The sequence below is a fragment of the Haemaphysalis longicornis genome, unplaced genomic scaffold (genome assembly GCF_048455015.1).
Source record: "Haemaphysalis longicornis isolate Haplotype H1 unplaced genomic scaffold, Haemaphysalis longicornis Haplotype H1 scaffold_3, whole genome shotgun sequence".
In the NCBI taxonomy this organism is placed as follows: Eukaryota; Metazoa; Arthropoda; class Arachnida; order Ixodida; family Ixodidae; genus Haemaphysalis; species Haemaphysalis longicornis.
This window is the reverse complement of record NW_027526335.1, coordinates 25,090,818-25,110,977: the sequence shown is the minus strand read 5'-3', so window position 1 is coordinate 25,110,977 and position 20,160 is coordinate 25,090,818. Positions and strand designations below refer to the sequence as shown.

The 20,160-nt window shown below is 45.6% G+C and overlaps 1 protein-coding gene across 3 annotated transcripts in view; it reads right to left on the bottom strand.

Annotated features, from left to right (window-relative positions):
* Ndf (Nucleosome-destabilizing factor) overlaps positions 1-19,777 on the bottom strand; it is a 114,680-nt gene extending 94,903 nt beyond the window's left edge. For all 3 annotated transcript variants that reach the window (XM_077702667.1, XM_077702668.1, XM_077702669.1), the window contains exons 1-4: positions 19,659-19,777; positions 19,519-19,555; positions 18,923-19,005; positions 18,378-18,507 (exon numbers count right to left, since the gene is read on the bottom strand). In XM_077702667.1, the coding sequence (XP_077558793.1) occupies positions 18,378-18,507; positions 18,923-19,005; positions 19,519-19,555; positions 19,659-19,693 (285 nt within the window). In that variant the 5' untranslated portion in view covers positions 19,694-19,777. The remainder of the gene's footprint in view (positions 1-18,377; positions 18,508-18,922; positions 19,006-19,518; positions 19,556-19,658) is intronic.
* Positions 19,778-20,160: the final 383 nt, after the last annotated feature.

The following is a 20,160-nucleotide window of genomic DNA, read 5'->3' as shown; positions in this document are numbered from 1 at the left end:
TACGCCACTGTGGCATTAAATTTGAGTTTTTCAACATTTCCTGCATTTTTCTTTGTTAAGCATCTTTCGTGGCTGCAATGAAGCCTAGTCAGTTACCAAAGGCTTTTGTTTTTTCAAGTCAAGCAAAATTGCATTTTGTCTTCAAGGCCCTATCCATTCTCGCCACACCAGGCAATTAATTTGTCCAGAATAAAACTGCCCACCAGACCCAAGCGCTGCCACAGTGTCGCTGAAGTGCTTCACGAGTTTCTTCATAATATTCTACAGCATAATAGGCGACAGTGACTCTAACCAAGCATTCGCAGTCTAGTACCGTCAATCTAAACAAACGGTTTGGCTAAGGTCTCAAAACAACAAAATGCACATGAAAGCTAAAGGTTACAAAACAATGCTTACGAATGCAGCCATCATAACAAGCCTTGTTTATGGCTATGCAACATTAGGTCTAACCAAGACAAGCAGCACGCTACTTCGCCATCATTTATCTGCGTGCACTGGACGCCAGAAGAACCAACAAAAAATTCTTGGAAAATTTGTTAGTGCAAAAGGAAGACAAGGTTCGGTGCCGTCTTTCCTCTGACATTAACAAAGCCTTCAAAATGTCACGTGCAAGCTAACCCAGCAATGCCGCTTAGACCAGTGCGTGTGCTCCAACTCTCCTCTACTACTCTAAATCAGAAGTGCCCAGGCTTCCTATTTTCTACGTTTGCTCAGCTACCATGATTGGCACCATTTACTTAAGAACTGTGCCACCAAATTGGGTGTAAAAATGACTGATGAAGTGCTTTTGAAGACTAGTCTTTCTTGGCGACTTAAACGCAGAAATTTTGATCTGCCTTTATGTGTGTCTGTGACTTGATTCAGCCACTCAGTCAAAGTGAAACAAAATCTGCGCAATATACCCACAGCCAAATCTAAACGTCAAGTCCGGTGTCAATGTTCATACTTGTCAATACTGTTGAACAAGAACAAGACGTTATGCAAATATAAGGCAGAATATCAATCCATAAGTCATATTTAAATTTTTCCTTTACAAAAAAAAAAAAAAATCATGGATGCTTGATTTTTGCGAAATGAAATACTACATCCACTGCAGGAAAAAATTCACCCTGTCGCCTGCTGTCACCGGCGCCATTGTAGCTTCTGGCAGCATTTTAAGAAATCAAGCGGCAAGTTACGAAAGGTTCAACTAGATAGGTTCAACGTTCTGCTTGGAGCGCACACAGAGTAGGGCAACGTGATTCTATAAACGTTGAAGAAGGGTGCCTCGATTCACGTGCATCTCCGCCGTACGGCAGTGCAGGCATCGAGGCACCCGGCCTAGAGCAGTGGAACGCGGTAAATTTAAATTTACTTGATCAAACCTTTAGCGCATTTACCTTGGGAGGTGCGCGATGCAAGAGGGACAACATGAGAGGTGAGCGGGAAAGCGAAGGGAGGCATTTACTTGGCCAATGTCGATGAAAGACTACCGTCTTTTGTCGACATTTGCAATGAAAGGAGCAGATACGCAACCAATTTTTTTTTTTGCTTTGCGGGTGCGCATGAATCCGTCGAGAAAATTGTTTCACCGCAGACGCTATTTGTGCTCTCTACACTAGCTGGCCAATGCAAGGGTGTAACTCCAAAAACTGTGTCGCACAGGTGCCTATAAAATACAAACACGTTGCCAAATAATTTACCTTTTCGCTGCTGCCAGACAAAATGTTCCCCATTGCACTGAAAACTTAACCAAAGCGAAATCTGATATCAACCACCACGTAGCAACAGTTCACATTCAGTTTAACTTTTTAAATTTTGGCTCCATTCTGTACAGTATACCAAAGTAGGAAGGTAAAATGAGCAAAAAAAAAAAATTGAGAATATTGAGGAAAGTGAGATGTTAATCAGCGGGCTGAGCAGACAGGTTTTCAAAATAGCACAATGAAGGAGTTGCTGCAACTCTCAGAAGTATGCATATCGACAAATGGTGGCTGGCAGAGGTGCAAAACCCTGAAAGTCAACCCCGATAAAAACTTCTGAGACCGATAATCCAGGGTTCTTCAAACGAAAACACACGACAAGTTTTTCAACGAAAGCTCTAAACCACCCTCTGCCGGCAGAGTGCAAGTAATCGACTCTCCCAAATATTTCGTAAATGCATTGAGTATTAATGGCTTTATTGCATACCAAAAGACTGCTCTCTTCTCCTACCACAGGTGCTACATTGGCTCATAATAGTAACAAAATTGGTTGCACTGAAGCCAGAGGACCTCCAGCTTAACTCCTTGAGTGACAATTTTACCTTGATGCTTATCTTCCCCGCCACATGACCGTCTCAAACCACTAAAACTATACTTTCAGACTGACAGAATGTCAGCCACATCTGTTGTGTGTGCAACACTTCCCTCCTATAATCACACCAGCAGATCCTTGCAGCCAACACCCTGCCACCGCAGCGAGCATCACAACCGCATTTGGCTTTAAAGCGTTCCACTGTCAAGTCCTAAGGGCCATATAACCTCCAGATTTATTCTGCAAGTGTTGGTAGTAAAGCGCTGCGCACAACCGTTAACACTTTTTCAGTTGTCGAAAACTGAGCCACGTGCTGTGGCCATGCTTGCCGCTAGAGTTCTTCAATATACAGCTGTTGTAAAGCTCCACCTCTGCTACATTGTAATTGAAGGGCAACTGTGTTGGCACAGCATCTATGAGACAACAACTGTACCTAGCCAAGCATTCACCTTTGTAACCAAACTTCCCTAACAAAACTTACTTTTAAGGTTAGGAAACTCTAAATTAGGAAATGCTTACTATTCTTTTTATGGCGTTTCGTTTATAGATCGCAGCCTAAAGCACCTTAGTACTAACTACATCATTTTCCTGTCAATGGATGGCAGTCCGATCCATTTGCTAATGGTTTGCCCCCAGTATGGAAGAGTTTCGCAACTTCCAATACTAAATAACTCCGCTTGCCAAAGTTCAGTCTGTGAGTACATAGTGGTAAAATTTTCCTTTTCCTGGCTTTGCAGCCCGTCACTATACAGCTACATTTTTTGCGAATGCATCTAAACCAACAGGTAGAGCTCTTGTGGTCACAAAACAAATTGGTTTGCATCGTTCAATAAAATGTTCGGACTGCCTTCTCAGCATTGACGGGAGATCTCCACGCGACAGCACAGGGAAAGCTGTCAACGCACCCAAGCAAGATACGTGCAAATGTTGACAGGCTGCGGCCAAGCCTTGCGACGAGATAGATAACAGAAGAAGAAGATACACCAAGAAAAATACAATAGTGCACAAGCGTGCTACATGCAATGCCAATTAAATTAAGGGTCCCGCCGTCAATGGGATCTGCTGCCGGTGAGCAGACGACGCTGCCCCTCACCACAAGCGCACGAGCTGCTTGATAGCAGAAATATTTGTTCTGAGATACATGAACATGCAGAATGATAGCAGAAATTCAAAAGCAAAGAAAAGCAGCTAACAAACTTCGCAGCGAAAATGCTGACCACATGGCTTGACGCCCGCTTTTAAGTTAAAGATGCCTAAGGCATTCACAAACAGGACCACACGAGGCCAGGAAAACTGGTTTGCACACTTCAGCCAAGTAGAAAAAGGTGACAAGGTATGGGAGCTAGCCAGGCACAAAATACACAGCGGGCACAGAAAAAGAAAACGCGAGACAAAAAGTTAGCGAAAATTAAAGGGACACTGAAGTGAATTTGTCAAGCTCCCGTTTTTGCTTGCACTGTGTAGACTGGCTCAAATTAACACACTATTCATCGTTTATCCGGTTGACAAATAGGTAATTATTTTAAAAAGCGCGAAAGAAGAAAAATTACCATGCGCGGTTTGCGGCGGCCGCACCAACTAAAGGCTGTGACGTCAGGAGGGGGGGGGGCACCGTGATTGGACGATGCCCAAGGGTAGCAATCAAACAAGTTTCGGTTTCGGTTCTGTAAAACAACATGCTTGACATCTGATGGCGTTGTTGGATGGGCATTCTCGATATCTCAGTTATTGCCGTACCGCGCTTCTGCCATGTTGTCCGCTGTCAAATGTCTAAGATAAACCTCCCAGGGCGGCTTGGAATCGTAGAAATCACTAGACGAGGCCTACGCAGTGGATGAACGCCCTCCGCGTCACCGCAGACTCTCAAATGCCATGCGCTTTTCCTGCATATTCGGAGCTTGCCTCACTCATGTTTGTTCGTAAAAAGCTAGTTCGCACCAGGCCAAGGATGTGCTGATTCAGGCCTGGGCCCACTGCCCGCAAGCAGTCGGTGCTTGTGGCAACAGCACGCCAACGAGAACTCGCTAGCGCGTCATTGTCAGTATGCGCGCGTTCTGCGATCTCGCTCGTGGAGCAGTGAACGTTACGGCCCAAAAATGATGAACTCAGTTCAGAAAACATCGGCCGCATACGAAAAAATCAACTTACAAAAAAAAAAAAAAAAAAAAAAAAAAAACATGCACCCTCGGGGATTCGAACTTGCGACTTTCAAAACAGAAATTCCAGCACCTCAGACAACTAGGCCACGAGCCGGCGCTGGCTAGTTTGGATATACAGTCGAACACAGATATATCGAACTCCAAGGGGATCGTGAAATAGTTCGATATATGAAAAATTCGATATAAAAAATATGCGCTCTGAAACCTCACCTATGGCGCACGATCACTTACCGATCGTCGCATTCAAGAATGACAACTAATTCCGCACTCACGACGCAACAGGACGCTTTAATTCCGTGAAAAAAAAATCGCTGATATTGGCCTGCTTCTTCGTCCTGGAAATGAAATTAAAGACGCTGGTCTCGATCTTCTCGAGGCTGCACAACTAGAAAATTCTAGGAGTACGCTGTGCCTTCGCACACCATGCACAACACGCACGCAAAAGAAGAACAGCACGCACGTACCACAAGAAATTTGAAGGTAACAATTCCAAGGCTCCCTGAACGGACTGCCACAAAGCGCTCGCGATGGTAATCTCCGAGAGAAACAGTGATCTCCGAAAGGTGCGGGACAACTCGCCAAACAGAAGCAACAGCAGCAAAATGCAAAAGAAGGAGGAGGCCGTCAGCGCCTTCGTTCTCTCTTCCCTTTCCCGAGACGACATCGGTGGAAGACAGACCCTGAGAGAGAGAAAAAAACTCTTTTCCGGCAAGCCGGGGAACGTACGCAGCCGAAAAAAAAAAGGACGTGCGCAGTAGGGGCGTCCCTACCTCGCACTGTCACATTTTCCGAGCGTTCGGGCTTGTGTGCCTAGAGAGATTTAGCATACCGGGCTCCGTCCGCTAACGCTACGGCGGCCGGTAGCGGGGCCCGACTGGGCACGCGCAAATTCGTTCCGCTAGGGGGGATAAGTTCCGCGAGCCAGTCTTTGCCATGCCCGCGCATTCCTCCAAATCCTCATCAACCTCAATCGGGGGTGCAGCGACCGCCGAAGAGCACCTTCTAGCTCGCGCGGCGTTCGATATACCCAATGTCGGGAAAAATACGGTTCGATATAAACGTACGAATTCCTATACTTTTACACAGAATTTTCAAGGGGATAATTTATGAGTTCGATATAGACAATAATTCGATATACCCGTGTTCGATATATCCGTGTTCGACTGTATAAGGTTTATAATGTATGACCAGTTTACACTTTTATTTATTTTAAGCATTTTAAGTACTTTATGTGACTATTTGTTGTATATCACTCCTGCAGCAAGTGTCCCCCAAACTTCCACAATATCTCACGTCTAGCAATTGCATTTCTTTGACGGAAAAGCGTTCGCAGATGTGCGGTCGTGCTGCTGACCGCTGTGCTTGTTTACCCAGCGCAAAAAGTGCTTCCTGCTCCCTAGTTTTGCGCTGTACGGTAAAAGTTTCAGTTGATTTTATTTTCTTAGTACCTATATTGAGTTCGCTGACTCTTCTCCCGCCTTCAATTGGCCTTAGATTTTCCTACTAGCGTAAAGTCAGCGAAGCGTCGCATGTGCACTTGTGCAGCGCTTGTGTGGAGCGACCCGGACTCTGAGTTTGACACAGTGTACAAACTAACAAAGTAAGGAAAGGCACATTCTTTCATTCACAAAGGTGTTGTGGCTTAGTTTCAATTGAGCGAGGGAATAGCGACGACCCGTCGGCGGCCGGCGGACGAAACGCTGGGCCGACTGACTCGATCGGTAGGTCGGCGAACCGTGCAGTAGCGCAGCCATTTTCCAGCTCATCTCCTGCTGACGTCACACAAAAACGCCACAGAAAATGGGCGAGCGTAAAGAGAGGAGGACAGCATTTTCGAATTGATTTTTCTACTAAATAAATTCGCGTAAACGCGGCCAGAGTGGTCGAAACAATGCCTACGGACTCCGAACTACAATTTGCGCTAGTAATCCCGCAATGTTTACAAATCACTTCAGTGTCCCTTTAACAAGGATAACCACACAAAATCTATCCCTACGAAAAGAAACATGGCAAGCTGAACACTTTTTTTCTGTCTGTTCATAGCTTTTCAAGTTATCTTAGGTGACAAGTTACACACTACTTACAAATAAGCAATTACAGCTGGCGTTACCCCGCCCCCCCTCCCCATCTTTCGGACATTAAAGGAAACATTAATAGCCATGTGGGGCAAAGTCACGATGCTGCCACCAAGTAGACAGATGTGTCACCTAGTGCTCAGGATGAATCTCCCACTTGTCTCTGGCTGCTATGTATTTGTATACTGTCGACAGCAAGAAGAAAGCTTATGCATTCAAGCCCCATAAACCTTTTGAGTGCGCCTGTACATAATGTACAAAATGAAACAAGTGTTCCCGACTGCTGGTTGCAACAACACAAACTGTTCGGCAATGTTTATTATAAACTGCTGTTGGTTTTTTCACGGAAGGCACAAGATGGGACCACAAACGGGAGCCGCCTTTTCAACGGGACAAGATGGAACACTATATAAAACGACGATGCTTGTGACGGTTGCTGCAGGGGGCCACCTCTTCCTTCTTGTTACCACTTTGAACATTGCGGAAGTGGGAGACTTTCCTCTTTGTGCATACTGCATGACGATATCCATTCAAGCAACCAGCGTCACTGCGTCAGGTGCAGCCTGCTTCAAGGCCACACTCTGGGGGCAGTGTGTGGTTTTTAGCCATTGCAGCCCTTCTTGGTCCCTTTTCTATTTCTTTTTTTGTCCATCTTTCACCTGCTGCCGTACTGCACCAGGTCGCAAAGAGGCACAATTGCCATCCGCGCGTGGGCTTTGATTTTGGAAATGCAAAAAATTAGACTGTGGACAGGGGTGGCAAGTATAATCATGCCGAACTGTTAGGAATCAAATACTAACTTTATTAACAAACACCTGTCAATGTCAGTAAGATAAGGAATTGGGCTTCTTGGTTTTGCATGTTCGTAAACTGCGTTTGAGGATACTAAGGGCACACTTTTCCGGGAATACAAACAAAGGATGTGGGCAGCACGGGTGCAAACAACTGATTTATTAGAAGTGAAAAAATGCTTGCTTGGGCATCAAAACATGTAGAAAGGATTTTGTGTACAACTGGAGGCGGGGAAATGAAAGCGCATTTCTTGATAAAAACAAGCGTTAAACGTCGTAGTCTGTTGAATGGCTCTTCATCTTCCTTTATAGAAATGAGCTGCAGCATCTTTCCCCCGAAAAGAACATACAAGCAAAGCACATGTCAAGTGAAAACCGCCAGTCGGCTCACTTGGCATATGAAGCTATTCACTAATAATTTGGGCTCCTCGGCCCTTCCCCATCGAGCCAAGGCCAATACGGTGAAGTTATTTGCGTTTGAAAGATTTCTGCACGAAAGCGCTGCAACTGTCTTCATTGTCTTCAGCTACCACTTCCTACTCCAGTCTTCTAGTCTGTGGCGCTCCCGACAAGAAAAACTTGTGCAGACCTGACAATGTTCATCCCAGTGCAGCGTTCATGTCAAATTTGTTGACATGATAAGTGTTTTCTTGTGCCACTGTCATTTTTCTTTCTTTCTTTCTAGATTTTGTAGCTGAACGGTTCAACCTTAATTCGTTTTTCAGGTAACATACGAAGAAGCCCTGAGAGGAAATACTACAAGCAATTAATTTTTGCCAGTTAACTGCACTGTAAAAAACTAGCCGCTCAAATACTCTGTGCAAGTTTAGCAACGCCTAGACCAGGCGCGAGGCGAAGCACGTCGCGTTCTCAAAGGTCTGGCATGGCCAGATATTTGGCGCTCTCTCCTGCGCGCTTACCGGCCTGTGAATCTGCCGGTGGCCACAGACAACAACGTCGCTGCCGCTGCCTGTTTCCTCGTTAAGATAGATCAGCGCAGTTGCTTCATTAGCCGCAAAAGTTTTTCGGGTGCATGCACTTCCTCCTGGTCACACCAGCAAAATACGCTATCGACGAATACACGATCAAACTTCGTGAGCCCATCAGCCAGATACAAACACGGCTCTCCGCCGTCGTGTGTGCCTAGCGAAGCGGCGATGCAGCTGTGTTTTAGTTTGAAGCTGGCATTAAAAGTAATGTTGCTCTTCTGTAAGATAAAAAGCTGACGTTTGTATGTGTTGCGATGACAGTGTAGCAGTGTTGGGCGATGTACGGTTGGGCCATGTCGACAAGGCGGTCTCGTCAAGTGCGGGGCAGCGCACGCTCGCGCGCCTCCGTGTGTGTGCTTGCCCTCACCCTCGTCAGGCGCTTGGGCGCGCCGACACGAGAACGCATGTAGAACCGAAGCGCGCAAGCGCGTGCATGTGGTTACCGCTTTATGGTTGATTGCAACTTGAGGAAAAAGCAAATAAGGGATTGTTTCAAATGCTCACATCTGGGGTAGTTGAATTCTCCACAGCGAGACCAATTACAACGCCAAGCGTAGAACAATGACTGTGCATACCAATGCTTCTTATACTTTCGCACTCATCTCACTGTTCTGCTTTGAAGAATACAGAACATTCCAAGTTTAGACACCACAAGTTGCAGAGATTTTACAAGAAGTTTTGCAGCTTGGCTATTAACCTCTTCCTACTACAAATATGGAACCTATAAAAACCAACCCTGAGTTGCAGCAACTTTTAGCCTAAATATCAAAACACGAAACTCACAAACACCACCCATTCTCTCCCATGCTATAATTTTTTACAACCACAAAAGCTACAACAAATCAGCTGCAATAAACGAGCAGGTGCACACAACAAATAATTGTTAAGTGGACCATTAATGCTCCTGGCACAAAGACAGAGAAAGGCACAGACGTATCAAGGCTTGCATACATTGGTGGAGTGATAATAAGGGAAAAGCTGGAGTGGAAAAAAAAAAAAAGTAAAAGTGAATGAATGCCAGCAGCAGCCCTGGAGTGGCAGGAATGCCACTTGGTTATGCACAATAGCAGACGGCACCCTTCAAACGCCGACAGTCCTGGGTGTTGCCTGACAAAGCATTATCTTGCTTGTAAGGCATTCTTTCTTTACTTCTATTACTGTGACCGAGGCTACATGTACCGACATAACGATGTTCAACGCTTTTCCTGGCATACACTCGCAACATGAACCTGCAAGGTGGGAGCACACATGCCTATGTGCAAGCACCCCCCCCCCCCCCCCCCCTTACCCAGTGATGTGGTTTCCCGTCCATCCCAATGGCCTTCACACAAGGCGAGGTGCATATAATTTAAAGACTTTTATGTCATATTCGGTTACAGTGAACAGCATGTTGCAGGTCAAATTGAAGTTCTACCGTGCTCCTTTGACTGCATGAACCCACATTTACTACTTATTGTGCAGCATTATTTTGCTTTTCAGAAGGGACTGCCAAAGCAGCTGGCAAAGCAAGAGTTGGTGTGAAAACAAAAATTAAATTAATAAAAGCATTTCACGCATCGGTGTTCCTTAATTAAACTTGCCACAAAGTGCTGGCAGCATAAATTACAGTCCTGTCCTGACCCCTGCCAACAAGTTTTCCAAACTAGGGACTTTTGCAGTTATGAACAATGCTAGACCCCAAGGAAAAAGAAGAGCGTAATGCACATTTAAGCTTAAACTTGGCGTTAGTCAAAAAATGCTGAAATTTTCCTCTTATAGCTGAAGGAAGGCCTCACTTCAGTCCCAGAGTAAGGAACTTTTTCCTGTGTATCATTCCCTTGTACACAATACTAAATAATACTTAATCAGCATGCTAAACCAACCTCCATCGTATAAATATGCAATAGTAAGATTGAGTGCAACGGTAGACAGTGCTTTTACAAGACATGAGGAAGGCGAACTCGCAATTTCAAATTTTGTAAGCTTCAGCTTAAACAAGAGAAGCCCCGCTGAACACAAAAGAGCATGGATTTATGTATTACCCACTTCCCCCACAGAACTCCACGAAATGGCGGTTTGGTTAAATAGCAGTAGCGCATGAATAATGCTACCCAAACTACTGGAAACAACTAACAGCGCGCTTGTTTGAAAGAGCAATTCTCATGCAAACAGTGAAACGTCAGCTCGGTTGATTGATTGCTTACAGATCTTTTTTTTTGTATTGGTGTGATGATGTGTCCCCTCACTACAGAAGCTAATGCATTCGTGTAATGCACTTGTAAGTAGCGCTGCTTTAGCAACAACCTCAAACTATATTTTGTTCATAATGTGCAGTAGCTGTTCTATGCTGTATTCTCCTTTTTGCATTTTTTTCATCAGGATTCCATGCTTGGTTTAGTTCCCCCTAGCTCTTTCTTTACATTCTGCTTAAACCCTACTGCTTCAGGAAGGTGCAGGTTTCCCTCACGTGAATTTGTATGGATACAGTGACATTCCAAGAAAATGTGTTAAATCATTGGCTTCGGCAGACCCCATACATGCCCCACCAGCTTGGGTACGCTCCCCAACAAGGCTCTCCCTTTTCGAGCAATCTGCTTAGCTTCAAAAGGCACTGGCCTCAAATTGATTACGAGGTTTAACGTGCCGACACTACAAAGGCGATGTGTCGCCCTGTAGTGGAGGGCTTCGGATTAAATTTGACCACCTGGGTATCTTTAACAAGCGCCGAGATCTTGAACACATGGGCGTTTTTGCATTTTGAACCCGGGTCCTTGGGCTCAGCAGCACAAAGCCTTAGCCACTGAGCCACCGCGGCGTGTAGCCTTAAAGTTGCCGTAAAGACTTTTCTTTCCTATATAAAATTTCTCTGTCCAGCACATTGCTAATGGCATTTTTTATTCCATTTTGCCCTCCACTTGTTTCTGTCTGCTTTGCCTCCTTTTTATTTATCTTGGTTATCTTTGCTTTTCTAGTGTTCTTCACAAATTTCTTTGTCAGCTTTTTTTTCCCCCAATTGCATGTCTGCAATGTTTATGAACAAGTACTGAATCAGGTTACTGCCCCCTTACATGCATCCACATTTCTTAAACTTTTCTTGAAAATTATTTTACTTTGAATTTCTCAAACTTAAATGACGCCTGTCCATATAGGAGGGTTGCACTCGTCATCCGGTAGAAGCGCTACCGGCGCCACTAACAGCTACATCTTGCAGGGGTGGGACAGCTGAATCAGATTTGGGAGCAGTTTTTGGAGCAGCGAAATCTTGATTTTGGAGCAGAAGAACCTTGATTTGGAGCAGAAGAATGACATTTATTTTATGTCACCTTAGAAGCCTCAAAAATCAAATTTTTGGTAACTCGGGGTGGGGAGAGTGGACTTTTTAATCAATATTGAATGTACATAACACTGGAACAGCCTTTCAATAAAGTTTTTTCTACCAGAGTATCACAAGGTACAAACTGCAATACCTTTATACAAACCATTTTTAAATTCTTAGGCCCTACGCATAGATGGCGTGGAGCTCCACTGAAAATATCGAATTGAAAAACTAAGCAATCGTAAGGCATTTTTGTTAACATGTAAATGCTGAAATTATTATTTTTGTAATCCCAGATTCGACTTTAAGCACACGTGCAGAGCCAAGGCAAAAGCTTGCGCAAAGCGACGTGACAGTCAGCGCACCCCTCCCCTCCACCGCCCCCCACCCCTCCCATTTCAAGCGGAGAGTTGGGCGAGTTGGTTGCTGCTGACTAATGAACTCATACTTCTATAAACTTAGTACAAGACGAAAAAAAAAAAAAGACGAAACACACGCTAGCGTGTGTTTCGTCTTTTCTTTTGTCGTCCTGTGCTAAGTTCGCTAGAAGTAGGAGTTCATTAGTCCCATTTCAATTCCCACAGTGCACGTTCACTACGATCGTAATTTGAGTAACGTTGGTATGTTTAGCTACCTCTCTTTCAGCATTAAATTTCACTTCAGATAGATGAACCATTGCCATATTACTAGCTTGCAATAATAGCCCGTCCCGCAATCGGACACTGCTTGAACATTTTGTGGCGATGTAGCCTGCGCCGCCACTTCTGCATTGTCGATCGTCTCATTCCCGCCGCTCGCAAGGCAGCAATAACTGAGCTTTCAATGGAATCTGAACCTGGCAACGTTTAACGCGCGAACCTTATCTAGCGAAGCAAGTCTCGAGGTGTTGTTTGAGGAATTAGAGGGCATTAAATGGGATGTAATAGGGCTTAGCGAGGTTAGGAGGATGGGTGAAGCCTTTACGGTGCTGAAAAATGGACACGTCCTATGTTACCGTGGTCTAGAGGACAGAAGAGAACTGGGAGTGGGATTTCTAGTCAATAAAAGCATAGCTGGCAACATAGACGAATACTATAGCATTAACGAAAGGGCCGCAGGTCTTGTAATTAGGCTCAATAAGAGGTACAAGCTCAAGGTGGTGCAGGGCTACGCGCCCACATCCAGCCACGACGACCAAGTAGTGGAACGCTTCTATGAAGATGTGGAATCGGCAATGGCTAAAGTAAAAACACAGTATACCGTAGTTATGGGGGACTTCAATGCTAAAGTAGGCAAGAATCAGGCTGGTGACAAGGCAGTTGGGAACTATGGTCCGGGCTGTAGAAATAGCAGGGGGGACCTACTAGTTGAGTTTGCAGAACGGAATAACTTACGGATAATGAATACCTTCTTCTGTAAACGGGAGAGTCGGAAGTGGACCTGGAGGAGCCCGAATGGGGAGCACAAAAATGAAATAGACTTCATATTATGCGATAACCCTGGCGTCGTGCAGGATGTGGAAGTGCTCGGAAGGGTAAGGTGTAGTGACCACCGTATGGTAAGATCTCGAATTAGGCTAGAGTTGAGGAGGGACCGCAACAAGCTAGTACGAAAGAAGCCGATAAATGAGCAAACAGTAAGACGTAAAGTAGAAGAATTCAGGATCGCGCTGCAGAACCGATATTCCGCCCTTAACGAGGAAGCCGAGCTTACGACACAGGAAGCCAGCGACAACCTTACACGCATTCTCACGGAATGTGCAGTAGAAGTCGGGGGCACTATGGCTAGACAGGATACTGGTAAACTTTCACAGGAGACGAAAGATCTAATCAGGAAACGGCAAACCATGAGAATCTCTACCGCAGCTGACAGAATAGAACTAGCCGAGCTCTCGAAGTTAATCAATAAGCGGAAGACAGCTGACATACGGAAGTATAATATGGAGAGGATCGAATACGTTGTAAAAAACGGAGGTAGCCTGAAAGCAGCGAAGAGACGTCTTGGCGTGGGGAAAAATCAGCTGTATGCACTTAAGGATAAGCAAGGCAATGTCATCACAAATAGGGATAAAATAGTCACAGTGGCCGAGGAGTTCTATAGAGATCTGTACAGTAGCCGGGACATACAGGATTATGCCGAACGAGACAGTAGTTCAGAGGAGATAGACATCCCACCAGTAAGGACCGAAGAAGTAAAGAAGGCTTTGAAAGAAATGAAAGGGGACAAAGCACCTGGTGAGGATCAGATAACAGCAGACCTCTTGAAGGATGGCGGAGAAATTGTACTTGAAAAACTGGCAAACCTGTATACGCAATGCCTAAAGACCGCAATGGTACCGGAATCTTGGAAGAACGCGAACATCATCCTAATCCATAAGAAAGGCGACATGATGGACTTGAAAAATTACAGGCCGATCAGCTTACTGTCAGTCGTCTACAAGGTATTTACCAAGGTAATCGCTAACCGAATCTCTGCAACCTTAGATTTCAGTCAACCTAAAGAACAAGCAGGGTTCCGTAAAGGTTACTCAACAATGGACCATATTCACACGATCAATCAGGTGATAGAGAAGTGCGCTGAGTATAATGAACTCCTATATTTAGCCTTCATAGATTATGAGAAAGCATTTGACTCGGTCGAAACCCTAGCAGTCATTCAGGCATTACGGAACCAGGGGGTAGATGAGCAATACGTAAGAATACTAGAGGATATCTACAATGGGTCTACAGCTACCATCATCCTCCATAGGGAGAGCAGTAAAATACTAATAAGGAAGGGTGTCAGACAAGGAGACGCAATCTCTCCAGTGTTATTCACAGCATGCTTACAAGAAATATTCAGAACGCTGGATTGGGAACAGGTGGGAGTAAGGGTTAATGGAGAATACCTCAGTAACCTCAGATTTGCTGACGACGTTGCGTTGCTAAGTAACTCGGGGGACGAATTGCAAAGCATGCTTTCTGCACTGGGCGAACAGAGTAGAACCGTGGGCCTGAAAATTAATATGCAGAAAACTAAAGTAATGATCAATAACCTCGGGACAGCACAGCAGTTTGAGATAGGTGGCGAGGCAGTGGAAGTGGTAAGCGAATATATCTACTTAGGCCAAGTTGTGACCCCAGATCCCAACCATGAGGCAGAGATAATTAGAAGAATCAGAATGGGGTGGGGTGCATATGGCAGACATTCCCAGATAATGAATAGCAGCCTACCATTGTCGCTGAAGAAGAAAGTGTATGACAGCTGCATATTACCGGTACTCACCTACGGGGCAGAAACTTGGAGGCTGACTAAGAGGGTTCAACTTAAATTGAGAACGACTCAGCGAGCAATGGAGCGGAAAATGCTAGGTGTAACATTAAGGGACAGGAAGAGAGCGGAGTGGGTCAGGGAGCAAACTGGTGTTAAAGGCATATTGGTAGAAATTAAGAAGAGGAAATGGACGTGGGCAGGGCATGTAATGCGAAGGCAAGATAACCGCTGGTCGTTAAGGGTAACAGAGTGGATCCCTAGAGAAGGCAAGCGCTGCAGGGGGCGGCAGAAAATTAGATGGGCAGATGAGATCAAGAAGTTTGCGGGGATAAATTGGTCACGGTTGGCACAGGACCGAGGTAATTGGAGAAGACTGGGAGAGGCCTTTGCCCTGCAGTGGGCGTAGACAGGCTGGTGATGATGATGATGAGTCCGAAATTTCACTTCAAGCACGCACTGCGCCTCACACTCAGGGCCGAAACACTGCGAATTCGCGGGCACCACGCTGTTTTAGACGAACTCCATCTTTCGAGTAACGCAACTTTCCGCAACAGATCAGACGATTGAATGTAGAACCAGCCACCCCCATGACCACAACCACGGTAGAAATCGGCAAAGAGCACTCTGCCTGAACCACAAGCAACTGCTTCGCCAGGCGGCCATATTTTTGAATCTTCACCACATAAAGACGGCGGCGCCGTTCCGGAGATACGGCGCTCCAAAAATTGCCGTTTTTTCATCTACTTGCACAAGTACTTTGTCGCCTTTCTACAGGACTTTTAAATGTTTTTCGATGGGAAAACTTTGAAAACGCACAGAATATAACATGTGCAAACCGACATTGTGACTTTTAAAGAACTATCTCGGGGACAATGTGGGTTTTTTTGTTGAATGATCAATCAATTAAACCTTTAAAAACAGTACCATTTCGGGAAAATTGTCGTCAGTAAGCCTTTTCCCCCACTCAAACTGACGGGAGCGTTAAAAGCCTCAGCTCTTAGACTGTTTTGGAGCAGTTTGGCGCAATTTTTGCAATTTTCAAGCTTTTGGAGCAGCCCGGCGCAAAAAAAACCAATCTGTATCAAAACTGCGCAATATGCGCAACTGTCTCACCCCTGATCTTGTGCATTCAACCTCACGGAGCAATCTCGCCGGCCATCCTAGCTGTTTGGCGCCTCGAGCTTCTGCGGTTACAAAGCAACAGATTCGACATGGCTCAGTGCATACGACCGTCGGTACTTGGAGAAAATATTACTATCTCGCAGTCATTACCCGAAAGAATATCACTATCCTGAAAATATCACAAAGTCGTTGTCGACCCTCACGACTATGGCGCCGGAGATGCGGTGTGTGACGTGAACCTGTTGTGGTCGGTAATGTCTGCCTACATCAGCCACTACCTCGTCCACAACATTACTTTTGTCACGCAAGAGGCCTGAAAGCATGCAAAAATATGGAACCACACAATTACGTGACAAGTGAATGGGTGCAAGAGTCGTGCGTTGTGGGGACCCTTGTTTCCCTACACCTCGCCTGCACATGTCTTCGCGAGCTGGGAGCCGCCATTTTGGGCCGCCGGCGCGTCACCTGAGTCGTGACCTTTTCGTGACACCATGTAACGTGTTAAACTCGCCACAAAACGTGTGCGCGAGGACGTAGGGAGAAGGAGGACCAGCTTGTCACCTTTTTTCGCACCACCCTTTTCCCCACCAGGAGAAGACCTCCTCTCCCCAAGAGCCGACCTGCAGGACCCGCGCATGTTCCGCCGGGAATTGACTGGGCGAGTTGGTTATAATCGGTTGGCTTGGAAGTGCCTACTCCCAATGATGGAGAATTCCGTTGGCTCCACGCGACTCTGCTACGAGAGCCTGTCCTGACCGGTCACAAGGGATGCCTCCCCCACTCCCGCGGCTGTGATGGCGGATATTGAGGTCCGAGTCCCGCAGCTTGAGCGAGCGAACGGAGCCACTGTCTCCCCGCAAGCAATAGTCACGTTGTCTGGTATATGCCTTGTATCTGCCTGGCAATAAAGCCTCACTTAAAATTGCCGGGATCTGTCTACCGCTTGTTAGTTTCTGAACCAGTGCGCGAGTCTTCGGATTCCGCTGGAGCTGGTGCACGGTGCGCAGCACTTTCTCTAGCGAAGCTAGCCGGGGTCCTCTGCTATCCCATACGTTAGCCCACAGCGACAAGGGGTAGTTGGTGAGGTAAGTTGTCTATGCTGTCTTCGTGCAGCCTTCAAACGAAATATGTTCACCATGTGAGTGCTGCCCGGTGGAAGCAGTGACTAAGCCCTGGCATAGCGCTTAGCCCACCCACAATAGAGCGGCAGAAAATGTTTTGCTGCGGTGACTAACCTTGCCCTTAGATGAATGCATAGCTTGGAAAAAGGTTGCGTTATGTGATTGATGGACAATTATTTGCAGGTGCTGGTGATTAATGTAATGCGAATCTGACAGGCACACATCTCTACTGTCACCACAAAGTGAACATGTAACCTAGTTAAGCATAATGCAAGCGCCAAATGAAAAAGACAATAGTTGTGCCGAGTTTAAATCATCGAACGCGTGCAACTTACTGTAACACATGCTAGCTTGCTGCGCAACTATTTGGCCCCTGTCTACACACTTTTATAAAAAGTTTTCCGAGGTTCGCACCACAATCACTGTGCAATCTTTGGCGTGCCAGTGGGGCGACTGCACAAATGAAGGCTAGACGATGCTGTCACCATCTGGGAGTGCAGTGGCAGTGCAACCCTCGGTTAATACCATGCCCGCATAAAAGCCAAATGGCCTATTGTTTTCTTGCTTACTCCTAGGCCTGATAACATGTGCTTTTTAAACAGATTGTGCAGATGTAGTGCCTTACAAAATTCCCTGAACCTTGAATTTGCTATGGCCCCACGCTTCATAATAGCCATGTTCAGCTTTCCTTTAACTTCGCAATGTTCCTCGTGGGTAATTGAATGAATCCCTGCTGTAATGTAGTGCGAAAATTCGTAGTCAGTAAAACTGCTGAAAACAAGACAACTACTGCTAGCTATGTTGTAGATGAAGAAGCCCCTTCGATGACCATTGTTCTCCGAAAAACATCAAATAACCATGATGAGGTGATGCCATCACAAGCAAAAATAAATAAATAAATAAAAAGTGATCACTTATTGCAAGTGGAGGTCGCCAAAATCGAAGAACATTTTTTTCTGATGTGTGGCGAATGACAACACAATGCAATCGGACAAGCAGGACAGCACCAGAAAAATGAACTTGAGTTGACCAAAAAGTGTGCCAGACAAACTTTAGATCCACGGCAACGATTGCACAAAACAAACAAGGGCAGAGAAAAAACGACAAGGACGAGCACACTCATCCTTGTCGTTACGTCGCTGTCCTTGTTTGTTTTGAGCAATTGTTGCCATGAAACGTTTCCAACTAGGCCGGCTCACGGTGCTGCTTCAACTTTAGATTTTTACTTTGACATAATTGGCATGTACATAAAAAGCAGAGCTGACTTCCTGACCACCACGTCGCTTTTTATGCCCAGATTCGGTGACAAGGAATACTCACCTCTGGGAGGTTCTTCACATAATCTTCAATGGCCTCCACGGCTTCCTTGAAACTGGCTGTCTTGCTGGACTTTGCGTACTGCTCCTTGCTGGCCTCGTATGGCTTGATCTGGTCTTCCTGGATCCACGCACTGCAAGCACAACAGTTGCGGTCCCCAGAATTGCTCCAAGAAGAATTGTCACTCACATGTCAGGGGTGCTAAATCTGTTACCAGTTCTCTCTACTGTGCAGAGGAGCTCCAAATGCAAATGAGTTTTGGTTTAGCCAAAATTTTGAGCCATGGACAGTTTTATTATTTTTCTTCAACGCTTGTTTATATTTAGCCTTCCCTGTAGAAAATCAAAAATAGCAAATAATTTTCACTTCCTTTCCATTTTACAGATGCTTTGTTCGCAATCATAAATAAATGTCAATATGTCAAATAAGAAACAATTCTGAATTAACGTTCAATTCTATACAGCACTGTGCAACTACTGTTCGACAGCTATGTGCGGCTCTGACCTCGTGTGCGGCGAGATTAAGCACGCAGGGAAAAAAGAACTCACTAGTTATTGGTTCCAAAAAAGAAGATGCACTGCATCGGCTTTTTCTGAGCTGGCCGCTTCACGTCCTTCGTGGGGTTGGCCACCTACGCAAAAAGAGAGAGAGACCGAAATCAAGATCGGGGGCGCGGCCTGGCGCGGCGACTGGATCCCCGCATGGCGGGAGCCGACATACAAACAAAATCTCCCGCCACTCAAACCGAAAGTCAAATACACTGACAGCACCAGCAACAATGACAGCCAGACAGCACCAGAAATCTTTAGAAAGACGCCATATCAATACATCCACCCCGCACAAGTACCTAACCAGAGAGCGTTGCAAGTGAACGCATCTTTCACCACAGTCAATTGAGTCCGTTTTGGCGGAATCTGCTAGGCCTAAAACGCATAAACACCGACACACGACAGCTTTACCCGGCACCCGAGCACTGCGATGAGCGTTGCGAACGGTGAGTTACACAACTAGAAACACTGGCACAAGCAGAAACGTGATATCAAACGTTTAAAGCCTCTATTAAGGCTTTCGGGTAATGTGCAGAGCACGCCGATTTTGAATTTGAATGATCGTTGAGGCCGCGCTACGAACAAAGCCACGCTACCTTTCCAGGCCAGGGAGAAAAGCCCTTCATCTTGGCCCTGCAATGTATGAGAATCGCATCAAAACACTGTAAACTGCTACAAAAGTTGCCATCAAACCACACTACTTTCGTAAAAATGCGCGAAAATCAAAATATCTCACCATACAGGGTCGCCGATGTTGTATTGCGTCGCCATGCTGGATGAGGAGCGTCGTAGAGGATGATGGGATCGCCAATTTTATTGCAGACAGCTCGAATGCACAGTTTCGTATTAATTTGTCAAAAAACTGTTTATCGCGTAAACCAAAAATATAAATATAACAAAGTTTCAGCTTGAAGGGCAATTTGTACTGTAATAAAATTTTTATGTACTTTGCATTTATGGCAAATTTTGGGAATCGGCAAAGCGGTTTTTTTGGATTGACTCCAGTGTATTTTTCGATTTTTCGCGTACTGCCCAGTATCTCAATGCGTCCTATGTGACTGACAAACGTGACAGACGTTATTCGTAGCACGTCGCGAAGTTTACAGCCAACCATAGGAAAAAAAAAAAAACTTTCCCGCCACAATTTCGGGATGTTTCGGAAGTGGCTTTCACCCACCCTCGTGTTGTCAGCGGCCAACAGAACGTTACACAAAGTCATTTGGGCACATCTTGGCACA